At 33.8% G+C, this 19,915-nt stretch overlaps 1 protein-coding gene across 16 annotated transcripts in view; it reads right to left on the bottom strand.

Moving 5' to 3' along the window:
- SLC4A10 (solute carrier family 4 member 10) overlaps window positions 1–19,915 on the bottom strand; it is a 284,389-nt gene that overhangs the window by 29,269 nt on the left and 235,205 nt on the right. For all 16 annotated transcript variants that reach the window (XM_044768822.2, XM_044768819.2, XM_070507978.1 and 13 more), the window contains 4 exons: window positions 12,865–12,970; window positions 7,570–7,731; window positions 5,998–6,111; window positions 4,772–4,933 (listed from right to left, as the gene is read on the bottom strand). In XM_044768822.2, coding sequence (XP_044624757.1) covers window positions 4,772–4,933; window positions 5,998–6,111; window positions 7,570–7,731; window positions 12,865–12,970 — 544 coding nt within the window. The remainder of the gene's footprint in view (window positions 1–4,771; window positions 4,934–5,997; window positions 6,112–7,569; window positions 7,732–12,864; window positions 12,971–19,915) is intronic.

The raw sequence follows: 19,915 nt of genomic DNA, 5'->3' as shown, positions 1-19,915 counted from the left end.
GCTTGTGCTTTTAGCACACCCTGGACTTTCCCAGGGTCCACGTTCACTATGGCTTAATAATGGGAAGGGCTTCCTCATGATAGGGATTTCCTATAGCTCTTATTTAGGGTTTTAAAAATGCAATACAAATGTAAACAGTGGGATTCTGGATTGTAGGAAGCAAACAAAATAATGCTTTCAGAGGGGAATAATTTTCTTTTTAAATTGAGAAAGCCAGCTTTGTAAAGTACAAGTACATAATAAAAACAAAAATACAATTCTCCCCTGATTATGTTGTACAACAATGGGACCATCTTAGTTTAATGTGAATCAAAGGAAATAAAGCGGTTCTGGCACTTCTACTAATTAATCACCATCCTTCTTCTTGCCTTTCATTTAAAATGTCTTTAAAAACTTGGTCTTTGTACCCAAATTATTAGCTGATAGGCATGCCAGCCAAAGGGAAGTATCCCTTTGTCAGAGAGAGAACTCTTCACCTTCTAACATATTTCTGTAGATTTTTTCTGAAATAAAGACAGAACCAGAGCTTTTATTCTCACATTCATCCATGAATCACGGAAAATGGACATATGGGAGGAAAAGGGAGCATAGCAACAGGTGATGCTACACCAGACCCCACTAAAACCAACATGCAGCAAGACAAGAGGCCAGCCAAGAGGACCATCTGATACCCAGATGCCACTGCTGAAAAAATTCATTTCAAAGCTTGGCAGCAATTTCCTGCATCTGTCAAGTTAACCACATAAAAGACTATAGATTGACATGAAGAACCAGGCTGACAAAGAGGGCAAAAAAGAACATATCAAATGCCATAATCATCAAGAGAATGCGGTGCCAAATGAATGTTGCAAATGCATTCATTTACTCAAGTGATCTGGGATTGTATTGCTGTTTATTAAAAATGATGTCAAAAGAAGCCTGAACTGTCTACAGAAACATGTAGAAAAGCCCACAGTTGTATCTTAACAGAAACTTTCTTTTCTGTAAGATAATATTTCTCTTTCTTTCCACTTTTAGAGAATGTACTTAAAAAAAAAAGCTGAGATATTTTTAATGCTTTTCAAAGGGATTCAGTTAATCCAGACCCGTCTACTTCTCTAGGGAAGAAACAAACAAACAAAAAATCCTAGAGAGTATGGATTTATATATATATATCTACACATAATATATATGATCATTTGCATTCTCAAATTTTTACATTTGCAGTAGGCTCTTGAGCAACCCGAAGGATCAAGAAGTGCAATGAGTTGGGATTTTGCTAATTTTGAGCTTCTTCATTCTGCAGAAGGAGTGGGTCATTTAGCCAATGAGTTGGGCCTCGCCTCTACAGCTCAATACAACTTTGCTGTGTATATAATAACACTCAAAAAAATGATGAAAACATTTTCAATGGCATGAAAAACATCCTCTAAAAGGAAACCAACTACTAGTTTGGGTAATGGAGGTGAAGAAAGAGTGACAAGATCTAAAATATAAGTTTGGGAGATAAAGAATGAAATAATGAATTCCAAGGTGACCTGGCTACATGATGTAGACATAGACCCACGATGTGGAGTCTGCAAGGTACTTGACAGAGAAACTAGAAAACATGATTCATTAAACTATTTCAGGGAATGTGCCAACCAAGGCAAAAATGGGTTCTCAGGTGAGAAAAGAAAATTAGTAAAAGCTGAAAATGTGGTTAACTTGTGGTCTGGGGATATATTCAAGAAACATGAGTCTTTTCGTGACAATGTGGTTCAAGTCAAAGTCAGGAGACTGTGCAAACATTTCAGTGAAGCAACAGGCGTGGAGAGCAGCTATGGAAAAAACTGTTACTCTGAGTAAAGCATGTTCTGAGAAGGTGATTTTTTGTTGTTAACAGGAAAATCAGCAGCAGCAGACCACACTATACTGAAGCTTATAGAAGACAAGAGTTATAGCCAAAAAAAACGTGTTCGGTGTAGATAAAATATATCTTCACTGGAAGGAACTTGCTTTGCAAATATCCCTATTTAAAGAGGAGGACGGAGTGTTCAGACACAGCGGCCAAGAAAAGACCAGCTCTTCTCCTTGTGGCAATATAACAGAGTTTATGATTAAGCCAGATTTGCTCTATTGTCTACTGAATGCAGGCTATTAAGGGGTAAATTATGGATCTTTTGATTACACAGTCATTTATTTGTACAATAAAAAGGTAATGTACAAATAATGTAATAAATTTTGGTAACACAGCCTCAGCTTCATTTCAATGACAAAAATATTTAATGCTTTAGTTCTGCATTTAATTCTATAAATGCAAGTGCTTGAAAGGACCACTTAAAGAATGCTTTATTATATTTTAGCTATTCTACATGATATGTAAAGGGGGAAATACAGTATATTTGTTGCTTTGGAGCTTTAGAAAGGCTGTGAATGTCAAGGGCCTACCATAGGCTCATGAAGAACAAGCAGCAAGTGCTACGTGACTTCAAAGGTTAAGAGACTTGGAAAGAGCAAGGATACAGAACAGCCGAAAAGGTAACATCACCCTCAGCCAATCTTCTCTTACTTCCACGTTTTGTTTTAATATGATTTCATTAATACTTAGAAAAAAATACTGCCTGTACCAGTTTAGCTGATAACCTTTACAAAGGATAATTTTTTAGGGAAATCAGTGGGATTTCTGCCTAACTATAAAGGCTAACAAAAAATCCAAAAACCTTCCTTTGAACAGGAAACAATGATAATACAGCTTACTTTCTTCCTAGAACAGGAGTCTCAGCTCACTTTAAAACGTGTCATACAATGAAATATACATACAGCCACTAAAAATTATAATACAGACTTACATTGTTGACATGGGATGATTACCATGATGATGCTCTTACATGAAAAAAAAATACAAGCAACAGATGTAGTACGAAGAGATATATTTGGGTATATATCAAAATGTTAACAATGTTATCTCTAGGTAATAAAATTATAGTGTTTTTCACTTTCACCTTTAAACTTTTTATATTGTCTAATTTTTTAAACCAAAATTATATATTGCTTTATAATGAGAAAAATAGAGGTGTTTTCAGTTTTAAAAAATCAACTAATGTCTAGGAATAATGTTTTCCTACTGCTACGGGAGTGGCATACTAACAATATTCAACATAAAATACTTGCACTTGTTTTATCAACTACGTAACTTTAATAATTAAATTGTGGTGGTATTTGTTTGTGCAGAAGACTGATACCTTAAAAGCAAATAACATTTTAAAATACTTGATATTAAGTAAGTAGGCTATAAAACTCGGAAATCTGAATTCCTTGTTTGAGGTCTTTAAATGATTTAGTTTCCAACACTGAATGGTGTAGTTCAGCGGTGTTTGGGAGCCAGCTCATATAGGCTTATGAGAGCCAATTGTTTAATTTTCAAAAATTTTTCCTGCCAAGTATGTCACATTGGTAGCTTGAAATGGGTCACAGTGGGAGTATTCATATCACGAAAATCGGCAAACATTACAAATCAGGGTCTCTCTCTTTTTTACACACGGAGAACTGATTGCTAAACATTTACCATCACATCACTGACCTAGTTCCAAAGACTTTATAAAATATTTTTGTAAAATATATCTTTAATAATTAAAATTTTTATTTGACAAAAACAACACGTGAATTGAATGAACTCCCTATAAAAAAAGTTTTGAGCACTCTTAAGTTACTTTCTACAAAGAGAATGAAGAATGCTCTTTGTTTTAAGACAGACACACAATCTCTCCAATATATACACAAAATTCCTTTTTATTAAGATTTATTACAAATAATTGTTCTTTCTTACGTTTACGTCATTAGTATTTTCCATCAAACAGTGCAATCAGAGATTTTTTAAAATCTTTCTAACAAACATACTTTATAAAATCCTATAAAGCATGATTTCTGTTGCTTTGATGATGAATCTTCTCCTAGACGTTAAAGAGTAGGTGAAGATAGCTGGCAATTACCCCGTAATACCAGAACAAAACAAGATTGTTCATGTTCTGTTTTTACAGGGTTGATTCAGATTATTTTTAACCATTCAATGGTTTTGTTGCTTTTATTTAACATATTCCAGTAAGTGACAGTGCTCACACTACATATTTAAGACAAACTGCATACCTGTGAACAACTCTGATTATTCACAGTCGCAAAACGGCAGGGTCAGAATATAATAAATAAGATATATCCATATTTATCCTCTTTGTCAAAAACAAAAAAAGAAGTCATTGAAATCTCCAATAAAACTCAACAAAGATGTCACTTACAAACTATAACATTTATGTCTGGGTTTTGTTGTCATATGCATTATAGACAGAAGAATCACTAAAGAAAATGAGAAATGTCTGAAGACGTAATTTGTTTCAGTAATGAAGGTAATCTAATGGACATAGGGTCAAATAGAGAAATAGAGGAATCCCAGATGTAAGACAAATTGGTGAACCTGCACTTCACCAGAATAGACTGTTATTTCATTAAAATACATTAAACATGGTAAAGAAAGTTAGAACTTTGGCAATGTTTTTTATTTTAAGTCCTGGAGGTAAAGTTTCAGAGTTTAGAGCTCAGCCAAGTGCTATAAATTAATTAATAAAAATTAATTAATTAATTTTAAGCTCATCATAGGAGAAAGTGTCATGAATATATACAATAAAAATTATGAACCTGAAAACATTATCTTAATATTTCACTGTACAAAAGACTACAGAATACAGGCAAAGCATAATGAATGTCGATTGATGCCAGTTAATTCATAATGATTTACATTAAAATGAATATTAAAATATACCTTTAGCTTATGCTCTTTTCTGTTGATGATGACAGCTGTAATCTGTTGGTCCATAAAAATCAGAATAGTACAAAGCAAAGCTGGAATAATAGCAGCTATCACTGTCCACCACGGATTTGGACCTAAAGGTGTTACAAACCAGCCACGATCATCTCTGGTGGGCTGTGAAAAATAAAAGAATGTATATAGTTATTTACTGGATTAATGAACAGCTAATCAAATTAAGTCGTCGAGATGCTACCAGGAAAGCTCTAATTATAAACTGATATGCTGAGTGAGCCATAATTAATAAAAATAATAACATTTGCAAAGCATTTATAAGGTATCAGGCACTATTCTAAATGCTTTAAATATTTTAACCCATTTTTTCTTTACAACACTCTAAAGAAAATACAGATAAGGAAACTGAGGCATAGAGAGGTCCAGTAAATTGCCCAACGTCCCAAAGCTAGTAAGTGGTGGAGATAGGACTCAAACTCTGACAAACTGGCTCAAAAATCTATGTTCTTACTCAATGCTTATATTAAACAAAATAATGTTAATATTTACGATTTACAGTTGGCAAATTTATTTACATTTACAAAAAGCACATCGATAATGCGTAACTCTTATTTTAGATGTGTGCATGGGCCATTATGTGAAAACATCAAAAAAGTCACTTGGTCACATTAGGGGCTCAGGGAAGGATTCTAAACATGACTGGTGCCTGAGATGAGCCCCAAAAGAATGCATGTTGACAACAACTCTTTGAGGAAATCCCCAGCCCTGTCTGCCAGAAGAGAAAACTCAAATTCAAGAGGTTAAGTAACTGGCCTAAGGTCACATACTCAGTTAGTAACATGGTCAGAATTCTATTCCAGACCTACTTTTATCTGTTTTCCAAGTCCTATCCACTGTACATTTCTGCATCAAGATAATATATTTCCCTTATTTTCAAAATGCCTCCTCATCCTTTAGGAGTGTTGTATGTAGATATTCCAAGCGGAATAATTGATAGAAATTTTTTAAGCGGCTTCTAGGTTTCTGTTTCTGTGATTCTTCTTATGGATTTTTAATGTTAGACCAAAACTTTAGTCATGCTGTGGGATTTTGATTTACTGCTTTTTAAATCTATATTGTTTATATTTTCATGAAAATCCCAAGTCTTAGGGTTACAGCCATTATCTAAATGAAGATTAGACCTACAGAGATGGAGAAATAGATAGTAAATGCTATGATAACTTCACCTTGAAAACACTTGGTACTTGTAATTTTGGAGATGGGATCCCAATGGCATAGTCGATTAAAACCATACACAGAATTGTAAGAAAGACAGCAAAGTCACTCACTATGGATCGAACCTAAAAATAATGAAAACGCTTGTCACTTGAAGGAACTATAAATAGTGAGGAGTACTCAGGAACATAATCTAGAGTCACACTGTATAAACACTTTATGACATAATATCATAATATTACACTTTATGCATACATTTATAATATTACCATTAGCTCTGTCAGAACCTGAATGGATATTTATGTATCTCTGTCATTAAGATGAATACACACTCAACCTTTCCAGAATGAGGCATTATGGAATAGTTACAATGGTGATTGTGCTGTTTTTAGCATTTATTTAAAATCTAAGTTTATTATGAATCCAAGTGTGTGAATGTTTAGCACACAGAATAAAGTTTCATGGCCAGAATTTGCCTGACTTTGAGGACTTTTTCTCACACAGGTAACACTTTAATATGATAAGCCTGAAGAACCATAAAATAAAATTATCTACTTTTATTGAAGAAGCATAATATTTTAGTTTATCTGGGATATAAGTATGGCAGCAGCGAATGTGCACAAGAGAGTGGGCAAATTTAGAAGTCATTCTATGTAACCAGTTTTTAAAGCCATTTCTCATTTATAAAGCCATCTTTGAGCAAAAATCCTTATATAATTATCAAGATCCGGCTTCTACCAGGTTACCTTTATGATACACATGCAAACACCCAAAAGGCGGATTACTGTTTCAACTTACAAAAAAATAATTTTGTATTACTCAGATTAAGCTTTCGGGGGAAAGAAGGAATCTTCCACCTTAGGGAAGGAAGAGGTGACAAAAACAGAAGTTTTCTCTAGAAGAAACAGTTCTTAAAACATTTTCCCAGAGAGCAATTTTGATCATAATCTTTAGCTCATCCCTGAAAAGCTTGTTTTCTTGTTTCTTTCTTTTTTTTTTTTTTTGGCTGAGTCAGACATTATAGGTGTCACTTTGCAGTGTTAAATATTGAACTAAGCTATTTCTCTGTTTACTTTCCTTTCCAAATATGCAGATGCAAACGTGGTGGGTTAGGGGGAGGGACTGACACTTTAAAAACGAAAAAGAGAATAGTGTTCCAATGAGTCTTGCAGGGGCTTTCCCAATTAGAGAATGTAACGGAGGCTCCTATGAGGTATCCGTCAGGCTGGAATAGTTCCCACTGTTCACTGGGCAAGAAAGTGACAGTCAGTAATGCAGCGTGTGCTTTTGATTTCCAGAAGCATAAGTGGGAAAGTGAAAGTTTACCCTTGGGATTTGAAGTTAGGAGAAAAGCCTAGAGAGCATGTGTACTGCTACTAGCACCTGTATCATGAAATAAATGCTTTCTCTTCACTTCTCTGCCTGCATCCCACTCCTAAAATGACAGCCCACTCACACAAAAGTCTTTTAGTGGCTCCTTTTATAATAGCAATTGCCCTTTCTTTTGTCCTAAAACACATATGACCCCATAACATGCTTTATGTTGGTGTACGTTTTGATCAGGAGAATTGTAGTCTAACTACCTTGGTAGGAAAATAGCGGCTGGTCTTGAACTGCTTCAGGGTGGCTGACAGAGTAACTGTGGAAAAGAACAGGATCACTGACCAAAACAGAACATCTGGAACATATGGGTGATCGTGGCCGCAGGCTCGTCCAACATATTCTCCATGCAATGATTTGCATTCCTGCCAGAGGAAATAAAACAAATGAACACATTTCTTCCAGAAAACTAACATCTCAAGATCCAATTGCAGTTGAGATGCTGAAGTTTTTCATCTACGGCTCCCACAATGATTTAATAGACAGCACAGCATGTTTTAGAATTCTATTTGGATAGGTAGTGAAAAATAGCAAAGATTTATATTATGTTAAATTTGAACATGAACCACTTCTAAAAATTTGCCTTTTTCAAATTAAATTTAAACCTATAAAACCGATTTACCAATCAACGTGCACCTAACCTAATGTCTACTAAGTTCCTAACACAGATTTATTGAAAACATGGCATACTTGATAAGTGAGTAGTTACTAGAGGCAGACACTACGCCAAACCATTTAAATTCATCTTAATTAGTTTTCACCTTAACCCTATAAAATAGGTAGATGTTATTATTTCTATTTCATGTCTGCGGAAACTGAAGCATAGAGAAGAAACTTGTTATGGCTTCACCACTGCAGGGGGGGCAGGAAAAGTGTGACACAAACATGGTGCCTATAGTGGGACTATTGCATATTAAAGAAAAACAGTGATTTTGTAGAATTATCTAGTCCAAAAGCTACCAAGAAAGGTGAGAAAGGCAAGAAGGAAACTATGATATATTATTACTGGAATCAAATTCAGAGTCAAAGATGGGGCTCAAACTTAGATTACAGAACAAAAAAGAAAAAGTTACTACATGAGCAAGGCAAATTTACTATGACTTCTCCATGGACTTTTTTTCCTGGTATAGATTTTTATAAGCCCCGACGGATCATTTCCAATTACTGCCTTAGCCATGAGGTGGCAGCAAAGTCAAAAAAATTTCCTTTCTCCAAGAAAAACTGAGCCTTTTAAACATCAATATTTTGAAATAAAAAATTTTCTTTCAAACTTGTTTTGTTTTCTCTTATTTTATTTTAAAGATTAGATTACTAAAGTATTAATTTTTTGTTTCAAAACAGAGAAAAGAATGGTTTAAGCGAGACAGTGACCTCATTAGTAGTTGAGACACTTGGGACCTGAACAAAAATTGAATTGTGCCACAGTACGGGAAGATCTTAGAGAAAAATATAAACTGATGGATTGATCACCAACACAGAGTCTACCTCAGGTCCTGGAGTCCTTGTACAGCAGAAAATAAATACCTTCAAAAGATTCTAGAATAAATCACAGCTAGCTACATTGTTATCCAAAAACAACCGACCAACTAGTAAAATCTATTTGGGGCAGCTACCCCTACGGCTAGGATTCTTGAGAAATATTGTTAGTATACCTTAGAATTATCTAAAAGAATTCTGTCCCCTTTTCTAATCTAACTGCAAATACCTTCCTTGCTAGCTAAAGTTGAATTCCAATTATTTATGTTAACTAATAGAGAGCACAATAACTTAGATAACTGAAAAACCAAAGAAAAATCCCCCAGGCCTTAATTATAGCTTTAATTTTTCTTCTCTCAAAACTCTTCAAAAATAAAGTAGCAAAAATAAATCCTTGCATTTTTTAGTCCCTTCTCTTGCCCCTGTCCAGAGATGATAGCAAGGTAATTACTAAGCAAACCAACGGTTAAGCAGAATGGCAAAATACAAGGCGGATCTAGAAGCTGCATTGTAAACACATTATCTATAGATCTGTGATCATCTTCACTCTTCTGTGCAGATATAAAAGTCTTCTAAATATTCCTGGTACATGGCTGGGTCTTATTCTCAATTCTTAAGAATATACATGTCGTTTAAAGGATTATTTAACTGTCTTATAATGTATAATAAATTGCCAATAGCTTGCCTAGTTACTGTAATTCAAAGCAAATTTGAAATAGATATTTATTTTTTTCCTCCTTCTTGGGGGATAGTATGTTATTAGAAAAATTGTGACCTACTAAATTCTATGTTTATTTTCTGATTTTTACTAACTGTACCTCTGACACACACACACACACACACAGAACAAGTCCTGAGATTTAGAAATGAAAACCAAATCTAAATCCTGTTCTTATTTTGAGCCTAACATATGGTTTCACTTACAAAAATGAGAAAAATGCTTGTTGACAAACTCATTTCTATTAATTATTCTTCGAACGTGTTCTAAGTTTCAACAATTGTATAAGCTGGTAAAAATTAAGTTTGATAAAATAATATATTAAAGTCGGCATTAGTGTCTTGCCCCTTATATACATATAAGTTAAATCTGCAATTCTGGCACTGAGACAATTCTTAACCAATCACTAGTTAATTGCTTGCCTAGGAATTGCTTATAATGACTGATTTTGACATACTGCTTATATATATATATGTGTATAAACCTAAGTATTCTAGCCTGATATAAAAGACTTGAATTAAATATTATTCACAATAGCCAAGATATGGAAATAACCTAAATGTCTGTGGATTAAGAAAATGTAGTATAAATATACAACGGAATATCATTCACCCTTAAAAAAGAAGGAAATCCTGTCCTTTGCAACAAAATGGATGAATCTGGAGGATATTATGTTAAGTGAAATAAGTCGGACACAGAAAGACAAATACCGCATGATTTCACTTATATGTGGAACCTAAAAATGTCAAACTCATAGAAGCAGAGAGTAGAATGATGGTTACCAAGAGCTGAGGGGAGAGGGGAACATGAGGAAATATTGGTCAAAGGGTAGAAAGCTTCAGTTATGCGGAATGAATAAATTCTAAAGATCTAATATATAACATGGTAACTATGGTTAACCGTGCTATATTATATAGTTGAAATTTTCTGAGAATAGATCTTAATTGTTCTCATCCCAAAAAAAGGTAACTATGTGAGGTAACAGGTATGTATTGTACACCATAACTTTATATAATTTTTATTTGTCAGTTACACCTCAATAAAGCTGAAAAACAAAATGAACCAAAACAAAATACTTGCATTAAATAGTAAATTTGTAATATGAGACAATTTTTCAAAACAATCATTAAATGTTTATTGAACACTCACTTTGCATATAGCAGTTTGGGAGAATCAAAGAAAGTTAAGTTCTTTGCACTCACTGAGTTAGCAAGGTATAAATTACAATTCATGAGATATGTAACAATTCAATAAAAAATTAGCAAATGAATAATATATAAAGTAAATATTATATCACTACTTTTATAAAACTGGTTATAATAGCCATTAGCATAGTGCTTTATTAATAAAATGCTTTTGGTGATACTGATAATTATGCTGAGAAAAAAACCAAGCACAGCAATTAAGACAAAAACAATATAATGGTCTTCATTGACTTAACAATTGTAACATTTTTTCATTATGTAGCATTCCCTTTGGTGATGAAGGCTATTTCTGGTCAAGATTAGCAATTATTCATTGCAAATACTGCTTTTAACTAACGAAAAACAAAATGAAAATTTCTGCCAGAATGTTAACACCAAGCACAGAACTTAAAAAAAAAAAAAAAACAACCACAGTGGTAGATTTGCTTTGATTGCAAAATATTTTTCACTGTACTCAGCTTGACCCTAAAACTTCTAATGCCTAAAATTAACTCATGGTTAGCCAGATCAATTGTGCTGTGAGTCTTTTAGAAGGTATTTATTCAGGATTTGTTATTAGATAAAACGAATATTATATTTAACATTATTCAGAGATTATAAAACACATAGAGTAAATTATCATCTTAAATAATTTACAGGTGGGATTATTGGGTTTCTGTATTGAAGGGGACACCAAAACGAGGAACACAAGCAAGGGACTTGTTAGACTTAATATCCTTATTGTCCACAAAAGGGAAATATAGATGGAAGATACACTGCTGAATATATCAACCATGACCTCATGTCTAAATACTGAATAACTATCGAATTCTTTCTTGCTCAGCTCATCATTTCTTTTCTTGGTCAATTTAAATGGCTCTCTGAGAGGAAGTGGTGTGGTAAGATTATTTTTCTAGGGAAAAACAGATGGAACAGAATAAATGTTAACTATAACAGAAGAAAAGTAAACAAGAGTAAGTAAAAGCTTATTCTAAAGAAAAAAGGTAGTAAAATATAGGTCAAGGTAGAATTTTAAGTGGAGGGTAAATCATTTGATTTTGATTCTGAAAGAAAACATGTAAAGGGGAAAATTGAGAAAATAGGCAATAGGTCAAGTGCTCTTATAAGAATCATGTTTAGAGTATTATGATATTTGTACAGCAAAAAAGATTTCCACATTCCTCTAACTGTCTCACTTACTAACATGATATCTGTTCCACAAAATGAACCAGAATTCATATAGTTTTATGCAGATGGTTATAATAGGATTTGAGCTTATACAAGTAGGTAAAGTGGTAGAAACTCTGGAATGCCATGTCTGTAACTGGGAAGAATAGAAAAGAAACTAGGATGACTCATTTTAATATTTATTAAAAGCATAGTCTTTGAATTTTTCCAATTATGAGGTTTGATAGATGAAAAAAGAGGTACACAAACATAAGAGATTAAGAACTGAGAAATGCGGCTATGAGAGAAAAAAAATAAATCACAATACAGAAGACAGCCAAAAAAGTTTTTAAAAGGTACAGGATTTAACCTTGATAGGTGAAAAATATATTGCCATCCCCTTTCTTAAGTGGGAGGTAAGAAAAAAAATGGAAGTAAAAAAGCCTTTGTTGAGGGACATGCCAGAATTTTGTTGAGAGAAGTGACTTTTGTTCTTCCCAAAGACTTCAATATTTACACTAAAATATTAACAAACATGCCCTCCCCCTCAGCATATTCTGAACAGCTGGAGCAGTGTTACAGAGTAAAGTAAAAGCGTTCTGGGTTCTTTACACAGAAGGTCGACTTAATTCTGCCATATGGTTTCATTTAGGTCAACACCACTCTTATTTAATGTGCTTTCAGTTAATCTAGTCATATAATACCATATATGTGTGCTTTTAGAGCACTCAGGCCTACTAAATATTAGAAAAACTTTATAATGAAAGAAAACCCCAGTGTACTGATGAATACCTGAAATGAATGAAATTAAAATTAAGACAAAACTATCACTTTTACAACAGTATGCCTTCAAAACAATTTACCATAGTGGCAATAATTCACTCAACATGTCAATAAAAGCCGTTATAGTAATAAGATTCAAGATATGACTTATTTTTCAATGTTTCACTTACTGACACAGTTAGATTCTCCCAAATTATGTCAGAGGCAGAAATATTGGACTTCCTCCATTCCTTCAATGTATCATTGCTAGGATTATGTGGTTCCACACAGTTACACCTGAAAAAGCAAAATAGTGCCTTTTGTGAAACAAGTATCTTTTTGTCAGTGTACTCAAAACAAATGTATAATGGATCCTTCTTCCCAGTCACAGCCTTCCTCCATCTGAGAGATAAGTATTTAGGTCAGCCTAAACTCAAAGACACAGTATTTCCAGAAAGCAGGATAGATATATTGCTAGGAATCTGGACCACTCTATAGGGTTTCTTCGAATGAGAGGTCATTCCCTCCCTTTCCCAGTCAGAGGAAATTTTTAAAAGCAAAGTTTAGAACACAGGGTTGTTGGGGCCTTTCAAACCAGGATGTCTTCTAGACCTTTCAATGACCATTTGCCCCTAAATTATAAGTCAAGAGGAAAACATGATAAAAATCCAAATCTATTATTATAATAATAATAATTATTATTATTATTTACTTTTATTAATATTGTACAACCATATCAATTAAAATCAGCTATTTAATTCATATTCTTAAGATCATTTATAATTTTGCTATGTAATTCAAAATTAAAGCTAGATTGAAGAAAGAACCCTAGGTATCGCAGGATGTACTATTCTTTGTGATAAGTGATAGTCCTATTAAAACTCAAACAACCAATACTCAAAAGTTTTTTGATTACCTACTACATATAAGGTAACATGATGAATGCCGGGTTGGGGTAAGAGCAGAGAGAATAAAAAACAGTTGGGCATCGTGGTATTATTTATATAATATAAAACAGTTTTTAACTTCATGTTCTATATAATGAGAAGACGCAAGCAAAGATTGCCAACAAAATAATGGTCTTAAATATTAACTTCAATTTACAAATTTCGTGTTTCCAAAAATTTATTCATAAGACTAATATTTGCCCTTCAGAAAGCATTTTCTTATAGAAGCATTTTATATAAATGGTGGTTGGGTTACCAGATTAACCCACATATATTACATAACTTGAAAGTTAGTTAGACTGATGTTTTAGTGATATCAATTGAACTGTAGAACCTAACTATCGCTTCTAATATTGTTTCTATTGGAAAATATCTTATAGTTTCTACTTGGCAAATCCCTCTGCCTGAGCAACAGTCTCTCTTCTGTCTTCTACATCAGGAATTTAGTCTGTTCTTTTCTACCACTCATTCATTCTTCATTGAGTATTAAGTGTCTATTATTGCAGGGAACTCTACTTAACTTGGGCAATGCAGACAGGCATGGTACCTGCTCTCACTAAGGGAGGTTAGAGGATTCCCCAGCTGGGGTCACCTGAGGCTGGGCCTCTAAGAAAGCAGAGAGTTCCAGTGAGAAAGTTGGTGACAAGCATTTTAAAGGAATGGTATATGGAAGCATTAGCTACTTTGGGCAGCTGCAATGACCTCCATGATATCAGAAGGAGGAGTTACAGTAAAAGGGACACAAAGGCACTTGAAATGCAGTAATAGACATTCATTAATGCAACTTATTCAAGCTGCAGCTTCCTAAGTCTCAGGTTAGTTGTACATAGTGTCATAGAACACAGGCCTTTGTGTCAGAAAGCTCTGTCCTTCACTGGCTGGGTGGCCATGGACAAATTATTTAAGCACTCTAAATCTTGGTTTCCTCATAAGTAAAATGGGCATAAAAATGCTTACCTAGTAGAGCTATTTTGAAGAATAAGTAACATGATATATATGAAGTGCCTAACACATTTAGGCAGTTTTGAAATTGTGACTGCTATCATCATGATGATAATCACCAGCATTATCTTCTGGTTCATTTTTCAGTCCTTCACAAAATGCAATAAAACTGTTAGCTTTCACCTTGATACAACACAAAAACGTTAGGCTGTCTTTAATATGCTGACATTCTTTTCATTTTGCTTCCAATGCTTTAAAGAGAATTTAATTACAACCAGCATTAGAACAGTTTGCCACTATGACTAAAATCAAAAGAAACAAATTCCTATCTAATTTTGATCCTGGGTCATTAGATCACTGGGCAAATATATTAAAGATAATATATGCACATAAAGAGAATAACTTAGTTTTTAAAAAGTTTAAATTATTGAATAACAAATAACACTAAACTACTGAATTACTGAGTATTTTATAAAATTAAGTATCAGATTTGGTTTCTGGTTTAAGAAACGGGACTGAACAAATATGTTTATTTTCTCTCATTACCTAGAATTCATTAAGCAAAAAAAAAAATATAAAAAGAAACATGAGAGAAACATCAGCAAAAGAGAGATGTAAATAAATGGAATATGAAAAGCATAAGAAAGCAGGATGTTTGAAAAAGCAGAACAGAGGAATAATCATGCAATAGCAATACTTTTACATTTAATCCTTATAATAGGTAGTATTAGCCACATGAAAATATTGAGACACAAGTAACTTGACCAAGGTTACACAGCTAGAAAAGTCAGAGTCAGAAGTTAAACCTAGGCAGTCCACTCCTAATAACTACCTAAAATATATATCTCCTTCCAACTGTAGTAAAAGAAGGACATAGTCTATCCAGTAGAATCCCAAAGAAGGTCTGGACTAAGAGAAGGACTCACAGTCTACAAAGTAGAGTAAGAGGAGGAATTGAAAATATGGGAACTAATTGAGAGTCTGACTATAGAATAGTTGATTCCAGAAATCCTCCCCCCACTACTACATACACACATACTCCTTCTTCATAGAATGGCATTAGAATTTTCTCTCATTAATGCTATTAACATTATGAGGAAAAATTATTTTGAACCTAGAGTTTTATATTGAGCCAAACCATCAAATCAAATGTAAGGAAGAATTTAAAAAGTTAATTCTTGGTAGATTTCAGTTTTTCTTGCATGCATCCTTAATTAGAATGCAAATTGATGAATAAAAAGGAAGATGTGGGATGAAAAAAAGAGCGGTTCTAACCTAGGAAAGCAGTGAAAGAACTCTCAGAATGACAAATGTGTGGTAGAGCTCAAGAACAAATCAGGGAAGGAGTGACATCACAAGGTGGCAAAATAGAAAGCCCTAACCCTCATTCTCCCATAGAAACATCAATTTAACAAAAAATATACAGATCAAAATACTCTAATGAGAATCCCAGAATCCAGCTAAGATGTTCCAGTACCCTACATGAATGCAAAGCTGAGAACAGTCACGTTCAAGTGGGTAAGAAGAGCAATTTCATTTTAGCTGCATCAGCCCCTCCTCCAAGCTGGTACTCAGCTCAGCAGAGGTAAAGAACACCCTAGCTCATATTTTTTACACTGGTGAGAAAGAGAAGAGTATAGGCTGCATCTTACATTCCAGCTCTTCAGGGGACAGCCTGAAGGACTGGTTTCTGTCTTGTCTCATTCAGGGCACTGCTGCACCCATCATAGTTTGGATGCCTGGGTGCATTGAGAACAAAGAAGAAGGGTACAGTGGATTGCTGTGACTAAGATGGTTCAGTGCATTCAGGAGAAGATGAAGAACTTGAGGCTTCTCCCTCTGGAAGGAGTGAGAGGAGTGGAGCATGTGTCTGGTGTTCAAGCTTTGTGGAAGAGTGCCCAAGGAATTTGTATTTGTCTCACCTGATGCCACGTGCTGATGGGGAGCCAGCATACTGTGGATACCTGGTAGCCTCAGAACAAGTGACAGCAGAGCGCTTGCTATTGTAGAACCAGAGAACTAGCAGTGCCACAGACAGACACCAGAGGGAGCAAGAGATTGTGAACGTCTGGAAAAATAAACCAGCAACCCTCTCTAATTGAGAAATTACACACATAGACTCAGAGAAGTTGCATCCTCTTCCTCCCCCCAAGAAAAAGGTTACAAGGCCCCCAGAATCTCTAGTCAAGTGGCTTAGCAAGGGTCTTTGTCTGGACAAAGCCAGTCCACAAAGACTAGGAGAGGTGCCTGTTATTTCAAATGTACCAATCCCAACACAAAGTTATGAGACATATTAAGAAACAGGGAAACACAGCCCAAATAAAAGAACAAAATAAATCTCCAGAAATTTATCTTAAAGAAATGGAGGTATATGAATTACCTGACAAAGAATTAAAATAGCCCTTATAAAGATACTCTATGACCTCAAGAAAACAGCACATGAACAAAATTAGAATATCAACAAAGAGATATAAACTATTAAAAAGAATCAAAAGAAAAAATTTTGAAAGTTGAAGAATACAATAATTGAACTGAAAAATTCACTAGAGGGTTCAATATCAGTCTCAATCAAGCAGAAGAAAGAATCAGTGAATTTGAAGACAAGTCATTTGAAATAATCCAATCGGACAATCCAAAAAGACAAAAAAGAAAAAATAATAATAAAGTGAAGAAAGCCTAAGGAACATATGGGATACCATTAAGAAGACCAATATATGCATCATGGTAGTCCCAGAAGAAGAAGAAAGAGAATAAAGGACAGAAAGTCTATTTAAAGAAATAGTGGCTAAAGACTTGCCAAATCTGGGGAAGGAAGTGGACATTTAGACTTAAGAAGCCCAACAAACTCCAACCATAATGAATCCAAAGAAATGCACACATGACACATCATAATCAAACTGTCAAAAATTAAACACAAAGAGAGAATTTTGAAAGCAGCAAGAGAAAACAACTCACCATGTCCAACAGAAACTCTATAAGACTATCAGTGGATTTTTCAGCAGGAATTTTGAAGGCCAGAAGAGAGTGGGGTGATATACGGGCATACCTTGGAGATATTGCAGGTATGGTTTCAGATCATCATAATAAAGTGAGTCACATGAACTTCTTGGTTTCCCAGTGCATAAAGAAGTTATGTTTACACTATACTGTAGTCTATTAAGTGTGTGATAGTACTGTGTCTAAAAAAGACAATGTTCATACCTTAATTAAAAAATACTTTATTGCTAAAAAGTGCTATCATCATCTGAACCTTCAGCAAGTTGTAATCTTTTTGCTGGTGGTGGGGGGAGTCTTAGAAAAATGCAATATCTGCAAAGTGTAATAAAGCAAAGCACAATAAAATGAGGTATGCCTGTAATCCAAGTGCTGAAAAAGAAAAACTGTTAATCAAGAATACTTTTCTGGCAAAACCATCCTTCAAAAAACAAAGGAGAAATAAAATCTTCCAAGATTTAAAAAAAAAAACTGAGGAATTTCATCACCACTACACCTGTCTTACAAGAAATGCTAAAGGAAACCCTTCAAGTTGAAACAAAAGGATGCTGAACAAAAGTATATGAAAATATAAAGTTTGCTAGTAAATGTAAATATCTATACAAACACAGAATACTGTAATGGTGGTGCATAAATCACTTTTAATTCTGGTATAGAAGTTTAAGGACAAAAGTATTTTAAAAGTTATATAAAGTATGGTATACTAGTATAAGCTAGTATCTAAAAGTATTAAAAAAGATGTAATTTGTAACATCAATAACATAAAGTGTGTAAAGCAGAGAAAGTAAGAGTGAAGACTGTACGCAATTGAAGTTAAATTATCAGCTTAAAACAGATTGTTATAACTATAAGATGTTTTATGTAAGCCCCATGGTAACCACAATGAAAATACCTGTAGAATATACACAAAAGAAAATAGGAAAGAAATCAAAGCACATCACCACATACACACAAAAGTCAACAAAACATAAAAGAAGAAAGAAAGAGAGGAAAAGTGGGACAAAAATGCTACAAAACAGACAGAAAACAATTAAAAAAATGACAACAGTAAGTCCTTCCCTATCAATAACTACTTAAATGTAAATGGATTCAACTCTCCAATCAAAAGACATAGAGTGGATGAAGGGATTAAAAAAGCATACTGTTTAGAAGAGACTGTAATTGAAGGACACAAATACGGTAAAAGTTAAAGGACAGAAAAAAGACATTCAATGCAAATGGTAACCAAAAGAAAGCTGGGAGAGGGGGGCTTAATTATATCAGACAAAATAGACTTTAAGTCAAAAACTGTCAAAAGAGACAAAGAAGGAAATTATATAATAAGAGGGTCAATACACAAGGAAGACATAACAATTAAAAATATATAAACACCTAACAGCACAGCAGCCAAATATATGAAGGAAACATCAACAGAATTGAAGGGAAAAATAAACAGTCCTACAATAATATTATGAGATTTCAATATCTCCCTTTAAATAATGGATAGAATTCAGACAGAAGGTAGATAAAGAAACAGGGGAATTGAACAACACTATAGACCAAATGAACCTAATAGCATATACAGAACATTTCACCTAACAGTAGTAGAATACACAGCTTTCTTAACCACACATGTTAGGTCACAAAACTAGTCTTAACAAAGTTAAGAAGACTGAAATCATACCAGGTATATTTTCCAATCACAACAGAATGAAATCAGAAGTCAATAATAGAAGGAACACTGGAAGATTCACAAATATGTGGAAATTAACAACACACTCTTGAACAACCAATGGGTCAAAGAAGATATCAAAAAAGAAATTAGAAAATATCTTGAGGCAAATGAAAATGAAAATACAATATACTAAAACTTATGAGATGCAGCAAAAGCAGTACTGAGAAGGAAGTTTATAGCAACAAATGCCTACATTTAAGAAAAATGAAAAATCTCAAACAAACAACCTAATTCTAAACCAGAAGGAACTAGAAAAAGAAGAACAAACTAAGCCCAAAGTTAGCAGAAAGAAGGAAATAATAAACTTTAAAGTAGAAATAAATGAAATAGAGACTAGAAAAACAATACAAAAGATCGATGAAACTGAGTTGGTTTTTTGAAAAGATCAACAAAATTGACAAACTTTTAGCGAGACTAAGAAAAAAGAGAAGACTCAAAATTGGACATGAAAGAGGAGACTTCATAACTGATGCCACAGAAATTAAAAGGATTAGAAGAAATTACTATGAGCAATTATTCACCAACAAATTGGATAGCCTCGAAGAAATGGATAAGTTCCTAGAAACATGCAATCTACCAAGACCAAATCACGAAGAAACAGAAATTCTGAACAGACCTATATAACTAGTAAGGAGTTTGAATCAG

Source organism: Equus asinus, chromosome 4 (assembly GCF_041296235.1).
Source record: "Equus asinus isolate D_3611 breed Donkey chromosome 4, EquAss-T2T_v2, whole genome shotgun sequence".
Classification (NCBI taxonomy): domain Eukaryota; kingdom Metazoa; phylum Chordata; class Mammalia; order Perissodactyla; family Equidae; genus Equus; species Equus asinus.
This window is presented reverse-complemented; position numbering and strand designations above follow the sequence as displayed.